This window comes from Vespa velutina, chromosome 15 (genome assembly GCF_912470025.1).
Source record: "Vespa velutina chromosome 15, iVesVel2.1, whole genome shotgun sequence".
Taxonomy (NCBI): domain Eukaryota; kingdom Metazoa; phylum Arthropoda; class Insecta; order Hymenoptera; family Vespidae; genus Vespa; species Vespa velutina.
In genome coordinates this window covers 2453373-2466968 of record NC_062202.1, presented here as the reverse complement: position 1 = coordinate 2466968, position 13596 = coordinate 2453373, and the positions used below count along the sequence as shown (strand labels likewise).

Genomic DNA, 13596 nt, shown 5'->3' with positions numbered 1-13596 from the left:
CTTTGTATGAAGCAAAAAAAAAGAAAATAAATAAAATGATGTTAATGTTTATCTTAAAATAACATCATTAATCAAGAGAACATTAGAATGCTAGAAGGAAGGAAAGAATAATACTAGTATATGTACGTGTATAGAATTAAACGATATAACCTAAATAAAACTTACCAATAATTCCCAATCAGTGTCGTTTACAAGAACAAGAATTCCTGGTCGTCTGAAAGATCAAATTATAACTTTCAATTTTAACTGTCAGAAATTCACATCGCTACGATTCATTTTTGAACATTATAGACACTGTTATATTTTCCCGCGTTCGCCCGCCAAATGAATTCGCGACGCTACCTGTCGGAATAAAATGGTACTACGAAAGACTAGTTGCCATGATGAAAATGTGAACGTGTCATTGTACATAGAGCAAAGGAAGGTGAGTGAAATCGGAAGGAAGCCGCGTGGATTATTACAACATTTTTTTCTGCATGTGATTATTCTGATTGAAAGAGCATCTACGAGATCGAATTATTGATGAGAAATATTTTTTGTTTTGTTTCTTTCTTTTTCGTCGTTTTCTTGTTTCTTTTTTTATTTTTTTTATTTTTTTTATTCTTGTAAAAACGTCAAAAAGAAAAAAAAACAGGAGAGAAAGTTTTGGAAACAAAAATTACGAATAATAGATTTTATTAAACGTTACTTACACGGTATCCTCTTGCATAAATAGTTCCAATCGTTCCTTCAAGAGGTTATCTTTTATCCAATGTAATAAACGTTTCAATTTCCCTACGAAATATCACATTATCATTATTCAAGAAGATATATATAACAAAGAGAGATTTTATTATATACTTACATTCGCCAGCAGGTAAGTTAACCTCGTGTTTTTTCTTCTTATCGAACAACGATTCGGCTCCACCTCTGTAAAAACAATGTAAATGAACTGTGTATATAAGTTGTCGTTGGTGAAATGTTATAACTGTCATGTCATATTAAAAACACTCGTATAATTTTTATGTATTTCTAATGACATTTACCCAAACTCAATCGTTATTGGTAGAGATTTATTTTCGGAAGGCATTTTTTTTTCTTCGATTTCCTATTTCCTTTCTTTTCTTTATTTTCTCAATAATCCGCACACTTTCCAGTAGCACGCTTCCGTAAACACACAAGCGCGCACGCATGCGGCATTCTAATCTGAACAAGAGGAACGTTCCTTATTTTCAGAATTTGGACGACAGTACTGTCCGATCGCCGTATTTAATTTTAATTTTATTAATATTATTAATATTATTTAATTAAAAAAAAAAAAAAAAAAAAAAAAAAAAAAAAAACTTTTTGTTCAATAATATACATATATTAAATATTATAAAAATTTATGAATTAATTTTTATTATATACATGTAAATGTATATTCTTAAAATCGAATTTCCTGTATTTCACAAAAGATTTTTAAGATAATACTTTGATATAAATCGAAGGAATATCGTAAAATACATTGACTACGTTTATCAAAATTATTACAATTTTCCAAAAATATACATATACATATATATATATATATATGTGTGTGTATACTTTTGAGAATAATTATTAAATTGTTTAAATAATGATCAATTTTCATCGTACAGCCCTGTATGTAAATGCGGTTTGTTAGTTCCGTTAGAGGCGCTTGACATGTAAATATTCTCGTCGGTTCTTAATAATATTCATAAAATGATAAAGCTTAAGGGAGTGTTGTAGTAAAGTTAATAATCGTATCGTTGTGTATGTGCGTTTTTTCTTTTTTAATAGAAAACGACAAGATAGAATAAAAATAATTCTTTTTAAAATTATATAAATCGAAAGAGTTTTTACGTATTATTACGTTTTTACGTATTATATATACACACACATATATATATATATATATATACATACATATGTACATAAGTTTTACACACGTTTAGACTCGCTCTGAAAGGAGGTGAGTTTAAAATGGCGGACGGCGCAATAGACTTTAATATCTCCAATACGAATTATTTGTATCCTATTGAGAAACATTGTAAAAGTGCGCCTAATACTGTCTTATCTCCTGATGGTTAATAACAATCAACTTTAGCAATATTGATATAACGGTACTAACGAACATTAATTAACTTTAGACATGTCGAAACAGAAAGAACATATTTCGAGCGACATCGAGATGAGCAATCAAACGGAGAAAGAAGAATCAATTGAGAATCACTCGAAAAGCGTGGAAGTTATGGCAATGGCACATTCTGAAACACCAATGTTAGAAGACGAAGAAATGCCGACGTATATTAGTGTTTCAACGTCCTCTAAATGCGAAGATTCAGATATCAGTAATGCAAAGCATCATGAGGAAGAATCACCTACAAAGGAACAATCTCGTAGTCCTTGTACCAGTGAACGAGAAGGCCCTGCTAGTGTTTATGTTCTCTCGTCCGAAGAAGAAACAAATTACGAGGAATATTATAGAGATTATGGCGAGAGAGATTATGGCGATAGCGATGGTAATCCAAATAATATTTTATATATTCTTTGAATATTTTTTTTATTTATATTTTATATCTTATATTTATCATTAATATTTAACACATTGTATCTAGATATGGATGATATAGAAAATGATAATGACAATGGAATGTTAGATGATGACGATGAAGATGAGGTAGAAAATGTACCAGAATATGGATATAATGATGAGGAATATGATGATAATTGGTTGGAAACTGCGTCAGATTGTTTGGGGATTAAAAGTAAATTGAAAAAAAGATATAGAGATAAAAGTCTCTCTTTGCAAGATTTAACCATTTTTCAAAATAATGCTTGCGATTCAGAATTGGGAAAAAGAAACAGGTTGAGTATTTAAAAATATTATTAAAGTACTTTGTAAAATATTATGTATTACAAAAGTTCTATTTTTTTTTTCTTTTTCTTTCTTCTTTTTTTTTTTTTGTTTTTTTTTTTTTAGATACAAGCATATAGAGAGCAAAGTGAAAAATTACATTAATGATATAAAAGAGCAAAATAAATTTTCTTCGCAAAGACGTTTACAAGATCAACAAGCATTTACAGGAGAGCATATAAAAGACAGAAATTGTGCAGATGGAACAGGTAAAATGTTGTGTATATATATATATAAAGAAAATAATATTTAAAGAATAGAAATCTAATCTATTCCATATATTGTCTAGGTATTGATGTGGAACAAATAAAAGATATAAAAACAAATAAAGTTATAAAGGACTATGCAGAAAGAGCAATTAAAGATTTAGAAATTGAAGAGTCGTATACAAATAAAAATTTATATATGGCCCCAATAACGGAAAATGGTGAAGCAGAAGAAGAGGAAGAAGAAGAGGAAGTTGTCATTGATAAACATAAACAAGATACGAAGTCTGCTGCCATAGATATGGAAGATAAAGAATTTTTAACTTCTGGAAAAAAAAATGGAAAACGTAATGGTTCAGTGCAAATCAATATACTTAATCATAACTACAATCAATTTCCTGTTCAAAAAAATCTAAAATTCACAGATGAACAACCTTTGGTTAATGGACATCGACGACAATTAAGTCTATTCAATCTTCGCTCGTTAAGTTACGATGAATACATGCAGAATAATACGAACGTCACTCAAGATGAGCAATTAAATAAAGATATAAATATTGAACAAAATGAAAATAATGATATTCAAGCTTATGGTGATGTTGATGTTATAAATAACATTGAAGCTGACAATAGTAATGCAGCCTGTTCATTAAAAATAGAAAATGTGAAGAGCATTAGGGTAATGAACGAAGAATCAAAAGACAATACAGAAACGAAATTAGAAAAAATAAATGAGGATACCGGTAAAAGTAATTTGGAAATCATGCAAATAACATTATTGAAGAATCAACTCGATCAAAAAACTATTCAATTTAATAACTTAAGAAATGCGTATCAAAACACTCTGGCAGAAAATTTAAAGATGAAACAAGAATTGGAAGAATTAAAAATGTCTCTCACAAAATACAATAAAGAAAATCGAACTTGTGAAACAAAAGTAGTAGCGGTACAAACGGACGTAGCGATAATTACGGAATCAGTAATAGAAAATAAAGAAATTACTGATATTAAAGAAAATTCTAACAAAATATCTGGAAGTAGTATTACATCTGCATTGAGCTCTATAAATCAATGGACGGATAGTGCAGGTAGTTCTGGTATATCTATTAAACCACCAGATCTAGGTACGGTATTAAATTCAGAGGATAGTTTAGTGATGACAGATGATACACCTAGAAAAATAAATCGTCCTTTGTCACGAGCATTTGTCACATCTTCCAGAATATTACAAACACTTTCAAATATAACACAAGGTAAATCAAAGTCTGATATAAGATCTACTTCTAACAATAGTAATAATCGTTCTGTTAAAAGACCAAGTGGAAGTGATGAAAGTGAAACCGTCAAGGAAAATGATGGTTCAATAATAGCTGGTTCTAATACTTTCACAATAAAATCACCGCTCAATACGAAAAAGAGAAAAGCCACTGAAATGCTTGGAAATTCAATATTTTTACAACCATTGAAAATACCACATACTGCAGAAATAAAAAAAAAATCAAGTACGACTACGTCTGATTTCAATATAGATTTCAAATCACCGGATAATTACAGCGATACAAAATTAGTAGATACACAAAAGAATAGAATAAGTAATATAAGTCGTTCGGCTAGTCCCACAACCGTAGAAAATAAAAATGATAAAACAGAAGACATTGAAAATGAAGAAAGTAATGTAAAATGTTTTGTATATCAAGAAGATGAAAATATTGATGATCGAAGTATTTTGATACAGGCAGAAATACCTAATAACGATCAAGAAGCAACAAATATAAATTGTATACGTGAATGCGGTCCATATTTGCTTGGTAATGTAGAAGTACGTATGTCCGAAGTAAATGGTACGATCAACATTTGGGGCAAAGAGGCAAGTATATAAGTATATGTATATATATATATATATATACTCTTAAACTTCCTTACTTTTTAAATAACTGCGAAGATTAATCTAATCATTTATTTGAATGTGATCTCTACAGATAAGTGAAACATCAATAGCCGAAAAAGAAGAAGATTTAGAAGTATCAACAAAATCACCTTACAGTAATAAAAAATGTACTTGTTTACAAAATACAGTTACACCACATAGAAAGTTCAATGGTAGTCAAATGGTATGTTCAACGAACAAAAAAGTAAAGTTACCACCTAAGTGTAATGAAGGACATACTTCGCATCAATACTTAAATGTACCAACTAGATCAGATGAAAAAGTATATGTAGATAACTTATTGAGTCCAAGCGCTTCTGCTGCTTCATGTGAAAAGTGTATTTTATTGAACCAACAGAAAGAATGTTCCATACACAAACGACATATTAATCTACATGAAAAATCACATTCCTGTTGTTTACATCATATAGAGCATTTAGAAAGAGATTATAAATATGTATGTGATTGTGAAAGACTAAAACACAATAACGATAGTCCTAATTGTGTTAAAGAAGGATTTTGCACAGAAAAGAAGTTCCCATTTAGAAATACGCCAAATTCTAGGAAGGATTTGTACGAATATATAAATCCAACAGTCGATGCCAAAGAAGTGATATGTAAGCATCGAACTACGTGTCGTCGATCTTCTTTACATAATACAGAGGCGAATTTTCAGAATGATATGAAATGCTGTAACACGATTAGAGAAACATCACACACGTGTAAATCAACGTTAGGATGTATGGGTAATCACGATAGCGGTGTTGAACATTTTTGTAACCATAGTCCAATTGGTAACAACGATGACCTGTTAATCCCAGAAAGAAGCTCCTGCGAAACACCTGAAGTAAGAAAAATCAAATATTTTCCATAAACAAATATATTTGTATATATGTGTGTATATATATATATATATATTTTTTTTTTTTTTTAAATATCATAATCAATCATATATGGAAATAAATAAACTAAACCATTCATTACATTACTCAGATTAGACAAAGAAGATCCAGCGGTAAGAAAGTGAGAGGAATTTTAATGGATCTTTTAAAAAGTTGTGGAGATCATCGCAATGGGAGTACAAGTTCAAGTAAAAGATGTTCCAATGGAAAAGAGGCATCAAATTCGGTTAATTCCTCACCATTAAACAATGTCACGTCTTGTAACTCGCCAGATGTTGCTTGTTCAAATCTGCAGCAATCTAATGGAAGGTAAGTTATTTATAAATTATATTTATATATGTATATATATATATATTTGATTTCGTGTGAATTCAATTGTTAAATAAATAAATAAATAAAAAATAATAATATTTTCTTTACCTGCAGATGTTGTCACGCGTATACACGACGTATCGAATCTCAACTGGAAGAATTTCGTATGGAAATGGAACGAGTACGTTCGCGTTCCGATGCTATACTAAATTTACTCAACATGCTTCATTCTGTTGAAATGAACTGATACAGTTTAAACAACATTAGATATACGTGCCCTTTCCTTTGTACATAATATTTTTTCTTTCTTATTTCATGATTCGTCTTATTTTATATATGACCATTCTTTTTTTTTCTCCCTCCATCGTCTAACTTCATCGATAATAAAAAGAAAATGCATTGTCGATTTATTGAATAAATATACATGGTTCGAAAACCGACTTATAAAATGCTTTCTTTTTTTCTTGTTTTTTTTTTTTCCACAAATCCATTACTACCACCAATCCTTTAAGTGATAAACCTGTTACCTTAAATTTCTTCAAAATTTGACGGATCTTTCGAATACGAATGAGTCCCACGATAATTTAAAAAAAATAATTTATATCACATAATAAAGTAGTAAAATGTAAGCTCTGTTAATAAATACTGTTAAAAGTATTAAAGAGCATGTAAAAATGCTAAAAATATATAATAAGTTAATTTTAATAATTGCAGTCGCAAGAATCGTATCCAGTACCAAGCGCGCCATCCCCTGGTAAACCAATCGGACTTTCTCCTTGTCCTTTAAAAATATTACTGTACGAAGTTTTTAGATAATTCACATGTCCTTGTAATGATCTGATACGACCTTGAGCTTGTTCAAAAGCCTCATTTAGATTATTTATCTGACTCTGCATCTTTTGCCTAATCTGTAATAATGTTAGAATAAAAATGTTTTATTACAATGAATTTACCTGGTTAAAATGGATTTATGGGAAGAGGATTACCTCGTCTCTATCCTTCTGTGCTGCTCTAGCTGTTGCTCTACACTGAGCCAATTGCCTTTCCATTTCAGCTATTTGACCTTGCATTGTCCGTCTAACTGTTTCGCATCTTTCTTTAGTACGTGCTACTTGTCTTGCACTGTCTTCTCTCACCTTCAAGAAATTATCGTAAATATCAGAGAAAACAATATTAGTAAATATTAATACTCATCAATATTTACTAATACGGTTATTTTCAAATTGTTATTTGAGTATATACTTGTTCGAGCATTGCAGTTAATTGAGTAATTTCATGCATCTTTTCGTCCATTCGTTTTTTCAATTGTGCCTCGTGTTCTTCGAATCGAGCAAGTGTATTTTTCATACGTTCATTGTCGTGTCTTAATTCAGCATTTTTCTTTTCTAACTCATCGAATCGTCCTGTACCATGTCCTCTTTCGTCCTAAAATAAATATCAAACGATTTAATATCATTCATTTTAATCGATCAATCGAATGTTTGAACTTACTTGCAATGCTTGATGCTCGTTACGTAATACATCCAATTGACTTTGCAACGTTTGAATCTTATCCTTACATCCTAAAAGTTCACGTGAAAGATCTTCGCAATTACGCTCGGCTACTAATCTCATTTGTTGAGCTTCTTGAAGCTTCATTTGAGTTTGTTTCAAGATATCCGGCAATGGAGCGAGTTCAGCGAGTTTTTCTTGGAATTGATTCTGTTTCAATCAATCAGACAATGTAATTAATATTAATCGATGTTATTTCATAATGAATAATGAATGAATAATAAATGAGAATGAACGTACTTTAACTCTTCCAATTTCTAACGTTACATTTTCATTCATTCGAGCATTATCCATTTCCATGAGATCGAGTTGCCGGCGTTGTTCTTCCACTTGTTGCTGAGCCTTCAAATAGTTTCGTTATTTTTAAATTCATCGATTCGATCAAAAAAAAAAAAAAAAGAAAAAAGAATACGAAATTAAATACAATTTGATCGAGAACGTACTTGTAAATATTTATTGCGATAATCCTCTAATTGTGCAGCTTGATCTTGAATTAATGATCGAAGTTCTTCCAATTCGTCCTGCGCTTTTCTAAAACGTTCTTTGGCCATTAATAAGGCTTGCTCTTGCTCTACCATTTGTTCTTTTTTTCCTAATTTGCAAATTTAAAAATAATAAATTTGTATGAAGGAACAGAAAAATTTGTTTAGAAAACGAATACCTTCGAATTTTTCTCTTTCGGCTTCTAAAGATTTCAAACGTTCCTGTGTATCTATCAATTTTATTTCCATCCTTTCCTTTTCATCCCTTGAGTCTCGAACTTCTTGTTTCAATTTTTCCGTATCAGTACGTAAACAAGATACCTCGCATAATTTATTTTTATAATCATCTTGAAGACGTGCGTATTGTTCTCGCAAATCACGTAATTGTTGTTGAGGACAAGTGCTTGCACCCTAACGAGAGTGGGGGAGGGGGAAAGATAAGTAAAACGAACAACATTAAAAATACCTAAAATCTCAAGTGATCTCAAATCTGGCCAAATGGTCCTTACCATAGGTGCCATTATACAGGGCCCAGTACACATAGCAGACGTGGATTGTTGACTGATCTGCGCCTGACCAAAAACGAGCGTAAATGTCTTCAGAGCTGTGAGTTAATTTATTTATATCGAACATTATGATTACTCACAAATTTACTGTTAGACATAATAATGTTTGTAAAATGTTACAATGGAAAAGAAATTCTGAAAATACCTTTGGAATAGGTATGGGTGAAATCGTTCCATTTCCAGATGGTGGAATCGTGGGAGGTAATTGAGTATTTGGAATATAATTTGATATCATCGAAGATTGAAGGCCTTGTGAAAGACCACCACAAGGTGGTGGAGCAGGACAACAAGCACATGGTGCACAGGGTCCGGAACATTTAAGCAATTTGCGTTGTTGTTCGAGTTGTTGACGTTCTCGTTGAACATTTGCTAGTTCTATCTGCATATTTCGTACTTCACACTCCATACTACCTAATTGTTGAGCCTATAGATGAATAAAAACTTATTGTAAAAATTAAAACAGAGGATAATATCAGGATGGAAAATGAAAAAGATATCAATGAATATTCAACAAAAGTACCAATTGTTTGGTATTGTTCCCATAAATAGCAAATTTATTTTCTAATTCAGCCGGGCAAACACCTCTGGGTGTTGACTCAGGACATGGTTTTGTACAAACTGTAGGACTACGGAAACACATCTCTTCGATTTGCGATGAACTTCTACTCAATATACAATTGCCTGTTCTCGATGCACCACCTGCTAATCTCGATGAGCCTAATACATTAAAAGTAAGTTCGAACATTTTTCATTATTCTGTTATATTTATTTTTTAAAGAAAAAATAAGATCTGATAAAGTATTCTTACCACAATCGTTTGAAGTTTGATTGCTATATGGGTTTACTAAAAAAATAAAAAAAAAAATAAAAAAAAACCATTAGTAATTTAATAGATCTTTCGTAAGACATATATAAAGGGATAAAAAAAAAGTAGGTTTTATAAATATACGTATATATATATATATATTTTTTTTTTTTACCGCATACAGAGGTAGGTGACTGAACGGGACTGTCGCATGGGGCACAATATTTGCACTGGCAACAACCGTGATCTTGAAGCGAGGAAGTTACTTGGGAATATGCTGGCAAAGGTGAGACCACTGGCGGTGAACAAGATGATCTACGTTCTGGACATGTGTAACAGCAAGTAGAAGTAGTGACACGTTGATTTAAACAAGCCAATCGACGATTTAATTCCGTATTCTCCTTCATTATTAAACGTATTTCAGCTTGCAAACCGCATACCTTCCGTTGAAGACACTCCACAGCTGTATCTTTCTCCAATAGTGCTTCTTCCAATTTGTATCTATAAATTTAATCGCGACAAAAATAGGCGACGCTATTTCCTTATCAATGGCATATATTCGAATCACACGTTGCACGTTATAAATATGATGTATTCATTTTCAATCAGGTTGTCATAAAGTTGTGAATGACTGTATCGTGCTCGTCGAGCTTAAAAATTACATCTTGCGACATTCGTTAAGCAAAAACATTGATAGCTCGTTGTCACGGTGATTAATTGACGTTTTTATCATTTCTTTGTTTAACATTCGATTGTTTCGATATAACTTAATGTATCTATATCTTGTAAAATCAGTAATACAATTAATTTTTACAAACATACTTTCCACCCTCAAGTTGTGCATTCTCTTTAACTAATTTCTCTTGCATTGTCAATGACTCGGTTAACTTTCCTGTTAAATTTTGCAAACATTCTTTCTTTCCTCCTCGATCACCATCAGCTATCACGATTTTTGGCATTTCGTCTTCTGTGTAACCGCAAACGATTACTCTTGGAAGCCTTTATAAATATATATATATATATAAAACAATATATATATATAAAAAAAAAGAAATTATATAAATATATGATGTAGAATAATATTATTTTAATTTCACTTACTTATCTTCTTGATACTCCGGTTGAGGTAAATCAAAATGATCATCTGTTACCGGCGATATCGGCGGCTTAAGTTTTCCTTTAATATCATCAACTTTTTCAGCCGGTAAAATTTCGATCTCTTCTCCAGCACCCTGTATACATGAAATATGTATTTCTAAATCGCTCGAAAAGATCTCTACGTTTAAAGAGAAGATCAATAAAATATCGTAGGAAGTCAAGATAAGTATTCTCGCCGCAAAAAAAATCCAAAAGATATTTCAAAGGAGAATATTCGAAAAATCATGCGGAACTTTAATGAAATTATATATATATAGAAATTTCATACAAACGTAATATTCGTCAACTAGTCAGAGTATCTTTATAGGATTTATCACATGTTAAGAAAAGAAAAAGATCAACAAAAGATCTTACCTCTATTGATCTTGTATGAGGATAAGGTAACAAACCGAACATTCTTGAAAATGTTTCGCTAGTAGGATCAGTTAATCCTAATAATCTCTGTAATTTCCGTGTCATTTGTTCAAACTCAGCTAATTTCAACATTAAATCCTCTTGCTTCTTTTGAATCAGTATTGTATCATCATCTGTCAATTCTTTTTTCTACATGAAGAAAAATATGGTAAAAAAGGGAGAGAAAGAGAGAGAGAGAGAGAGAGAGAGAAAGAAAGTTATAATATATAATACTATAGGATTAAAAAAAAAAAAATGACATTTACATTAGTAAGCTCAATCATTTCTTCTTTTAATTTTTTTATCTCGCCTGCGACTATATTACATCTTTCATCGGCTATTTTTAACTCTTCCATCACAGATTCTTCCGTTAAGGGTGAAGAACTTAACATGGATTCTCGACGTCTACCAACTTTAACGGGTACACCTATTTTATATAATGAAATGAGAAAAAAATCTCTTTTTTTCTTCTATTTGACTGGAAGAAAAAAAAAAAAAGAATTAAAAAAATAAATAAATTTAACGCACCCTCGCCAGCACCGGATGGTATTGGATAAGGAGGTGGAACAAATTGGTCATCCATCTCTTTCAATGTTTCTTCCTCCGTGTCATCTAACGTTTCTTCAAGATTCTTCTCTTCTTCTAGCAATTCTTCGTCCGCCATTTTTTTGTTTATCTGATTTTCCTGCGCGACAGTATTACTGGAAGGAACAAAAAAAATAATAAATAAATAAATAAAAACGTGTTGTTGCAATATCAATGATCTCAATGAAATTATTTAAAATTGTTAATTTTCTCTTACTTCAATGAATCTTTCTCGTTTAAATGATTTATTAATTTTATTGGATTTACGTTTGGCTCTTCACTTTTTTCTAACGTATTATACGGAAAACTATTTTCTTCGTCGATTTTCTAAAAAGAAATTTGAATGAATACTACATCGTCTCGAACGTTTAAGTATATATATAATAATAATAATAATAATAATAATAATAATAATAATAATAATAATAATAAAATAAAAAAGTCATACCTGTTTTGAAATATTCGGAAATACTTTCGGATATAATTCAGTAGTTTTTACAATCGAATCTCCCGCCAAATGTCTCCCGCCCTTAAGATTATGCTTTTCAAAGACGATATGTTCTTTATAATGCTGAATCTGAACTAAATTTAATTTCGATAGATATAATGGTTTTTTTATATCGAATAAAGATTCTAAAGATGCGAATGCATCCCTTTTTATAGATAGAACGTGCTCCCCATTATTCTTCTGAAGTTTTCCACGTTGCAAACGTCGACGTTTGATATCAAACAATTTTTTATTATTTTTTCCAGAAAGAATATCAGATCCGTGAAGAAAAACGGATGTTGTGGAATTTTTTGGAGAATGTAATTGATTGAGTGCATACAGTCGTCGCGTCTGAAATTAATTATTTAAGTCTCATTTTTTCTTTTTTTTTTTTTCTTTTATATAATATAAAAATAATTTAATATATTTAATATTTAATATTTAATATTTAATATTCAAAGTAGATAATTTAAAAAAGTAATTTTTAATTATAAAGTTTAACGTCAATAAAAACTGAATAATCCCGTTTTTCTTTTTTTACATCCATTATAATGTAATAAAAATAAATATACGCGTTTATTACTTCGTATATTAATTTTTACCTTCATTCTTTTACCTTCGTAACAACACCGTTCTTCGCGCAACTTCTTTGATCTCTTGGTCGTTAATATTTAACAAAAAAGAAAAAAAAGAAAAAGTATTTATCGTGTAGATTTTCGTTTCTCTTTTTTTGGCGAAGATTCGGTGTTGATATCAAATAGCGGCGAACAATTTTCAATGTCTTTTAATCGAGGCTGAAAAAAATTATTTTCTATTATTAATTAATTTCGTAATATTATATTGTCGGGGGAAAAAAAAAATTAGGCGTCACTCACTTTTAGAGAAACTCTATTTGACAAAAATATAAACACGTTACGATCATCTTTTATCTGCCAATAATTTCATTCGATTAAAAATGTATCACTTGAATGCAGTTATTGTAATTATAGTGCAAGTATTTATCATATATATTATTTACACAAATATACATTTATATATAAAAAAAATTATATAATCATTACTAAAATATGTAATATAGTATACACAATAAAAAATTTATGTTATCTTAAAGGATATAAAATTGATAAAATCTTGTATATAAAATGTAGAAGTTGTACGTTTCAACGAATTTTTAATAGCTCCATCTAATGGAAAAATGTGTGAACTAATTTTGGAAAATTATCCTTATTAATAATTTATATTTTCTTTTAATAACATTTAAATTAATTTAGTTTAATCTACGCTATAATGTATATGTAAAAAGATATATAAAGTTTCTAATCA

General features: G+C 30.2%; 3 protein-coding genes across 8 annotated transcripts in view; 1 reads left to right on the top strand and 2 right to left on the bottom strand.

The window, feature by feature from the left end:
• Positions 1-1210, bottom strand: part of LOC124954274 (ubiquitin-related modifier 1) — an 11029-nt gene extending 9819 nt beyond the window's left edge. The window contains exons 1-5 of one of the 5 annotated variants that reach the window (XM_047506934.1): positions 1026-1198; positions 845-909; positions 693-774; positions 166-214; positions 1-90 (exon numbers count right to left, since the gene is read on the bottom strand). The exon at positions 1-90 is cut by the window's left edge and continues 1145 nt beyond it. In XM_047506934.1, coding sequence (XP_047362890.1) covers positions 49-90; positions 166-214; positions 693-774; positions 845-909; positions 1026-1069 — 282 coding nt within the window. In that variant the 5' untranslated portion in view covers positions 1070-1198 and the 3' untranslated portion in view covers positions 1-48. Of the gene's footprint in view, positions 91-165; positions 215-692; positions 775-844; positions 910-1025 lie in introns of all 5 variants that reach the window. The other 4 variants (XM_047506931.1, XM_047506933.1, XM_047506932.1 and 1 more) reach the window with 4 other exon arrangements.
• A 750-nt stretch (positions 1211-1960) lies between these two features.
• LOC124954272 (MATH and LRR domain-containing protein PFE0570w-like) lies at positions 1961-6698 on the top strand. 2 transcript variants are annotated; one of them, XM_047506926.1, is made up of 8 exons: positions 1961-2068; positions 2133-2504; positions 2601-2850; positions 2966-3108; positions 3189-4972; positions 5085-5879; positions 6026-6243; positions 6361-6698. In XM_047506926.1, exons 1-8 carry the CDS (start codon positions 1966-1968, stop codon positions 6491-6493), a joined length of 3798 nt encoding a protein of 1265 aa, XP_047362882.1. In that variant the 5' UTR covers positions 1961-1965; the 3' UTR covers positions 6494-6698. The 2 variants fall into 2 exon arrangements, with proteins under 2 accessions (XP_047362882.1, XP_047362883.1); XM_047506927.1 differs by lacking the exons at positions 6026-6243; positions 6361-6698 and having other exon boundaries at positions 5085-5649; positions 5709-5850.
• LOC124954273 lies at positions 4337-13228 on the bottom strand. Its single transcript, XM_047506928.1, has 21 exons — positions 13149-13228; positions 12876-13067; positions 12235-12624; positions 12004-12113; positions 11730-11902; positions 11468-11628; positions 11163-11351; positions 10752-10882; positions 10473-10649; positions 9826-10151; positions 9654-9689; positions 9366-9562; positions 8991-9269; positions 8789-8851; positions 8459-8690; positions 8241-8389; positions 8038-8139; positions 7738-7947; positions 7489-7671; positions 7233-7382; positions 4337-7154 (listed from the first exon to the last, which is right to left on the bottom strand). Exons 2-21 carry the CDS (start codon positions 12879-12881, stop codon positions 6948-6950), a joined length of 3471 nt encoding a protein of 1156 aa, XP_047362884.1. The 5' UTR covers positions 12882-13067; positions 13149-13228; the 3' UTR covers positions 4337-6947.
• Positions 13229-13596: the final 368 nt, after the last annotated feature.

Bases quoted from the DNA above. Each gene is read 5' to 3' on its own strand.
- LOC124954272 (XM_047506926.1), top strand. From the start codon at position 1,966: ATGGCGGACGGCGCAATAGACTTTAATATCTCCAATACGAATTATTTG. The intron at 4,973-5,084 runs GCAAGTATATAA...TGATCTCTACAG, and splicing joins TCAACATTTGGGGCAAAGAG to ATAAGTGAAACATCAATAGC. The intron at 5,880-6,025 runs GTAAGAAAAATC...TACATTACTCAG, and splicing joins GCTCCTGCGAAACACCTGAA to ATTAGACAAAGAAGATCCAG.
- LOC124954273 (XM_047506928.1), bottom strand. The intron at 11,903-12,003 runs GTAAGAGAAAAT...TGTTCCTTCCAG, and splicing joins AACGAGAAAGATTCATTGAA to TAATACTGTCGCGCAGGAAA. The intron at 9,563-9,653 runs GTAAGAATACTT...TTAATGTATTAG, and splicing joins TCAAACTTCAAACGATTGTG to GCTCATCGAGATTAGCAGGT.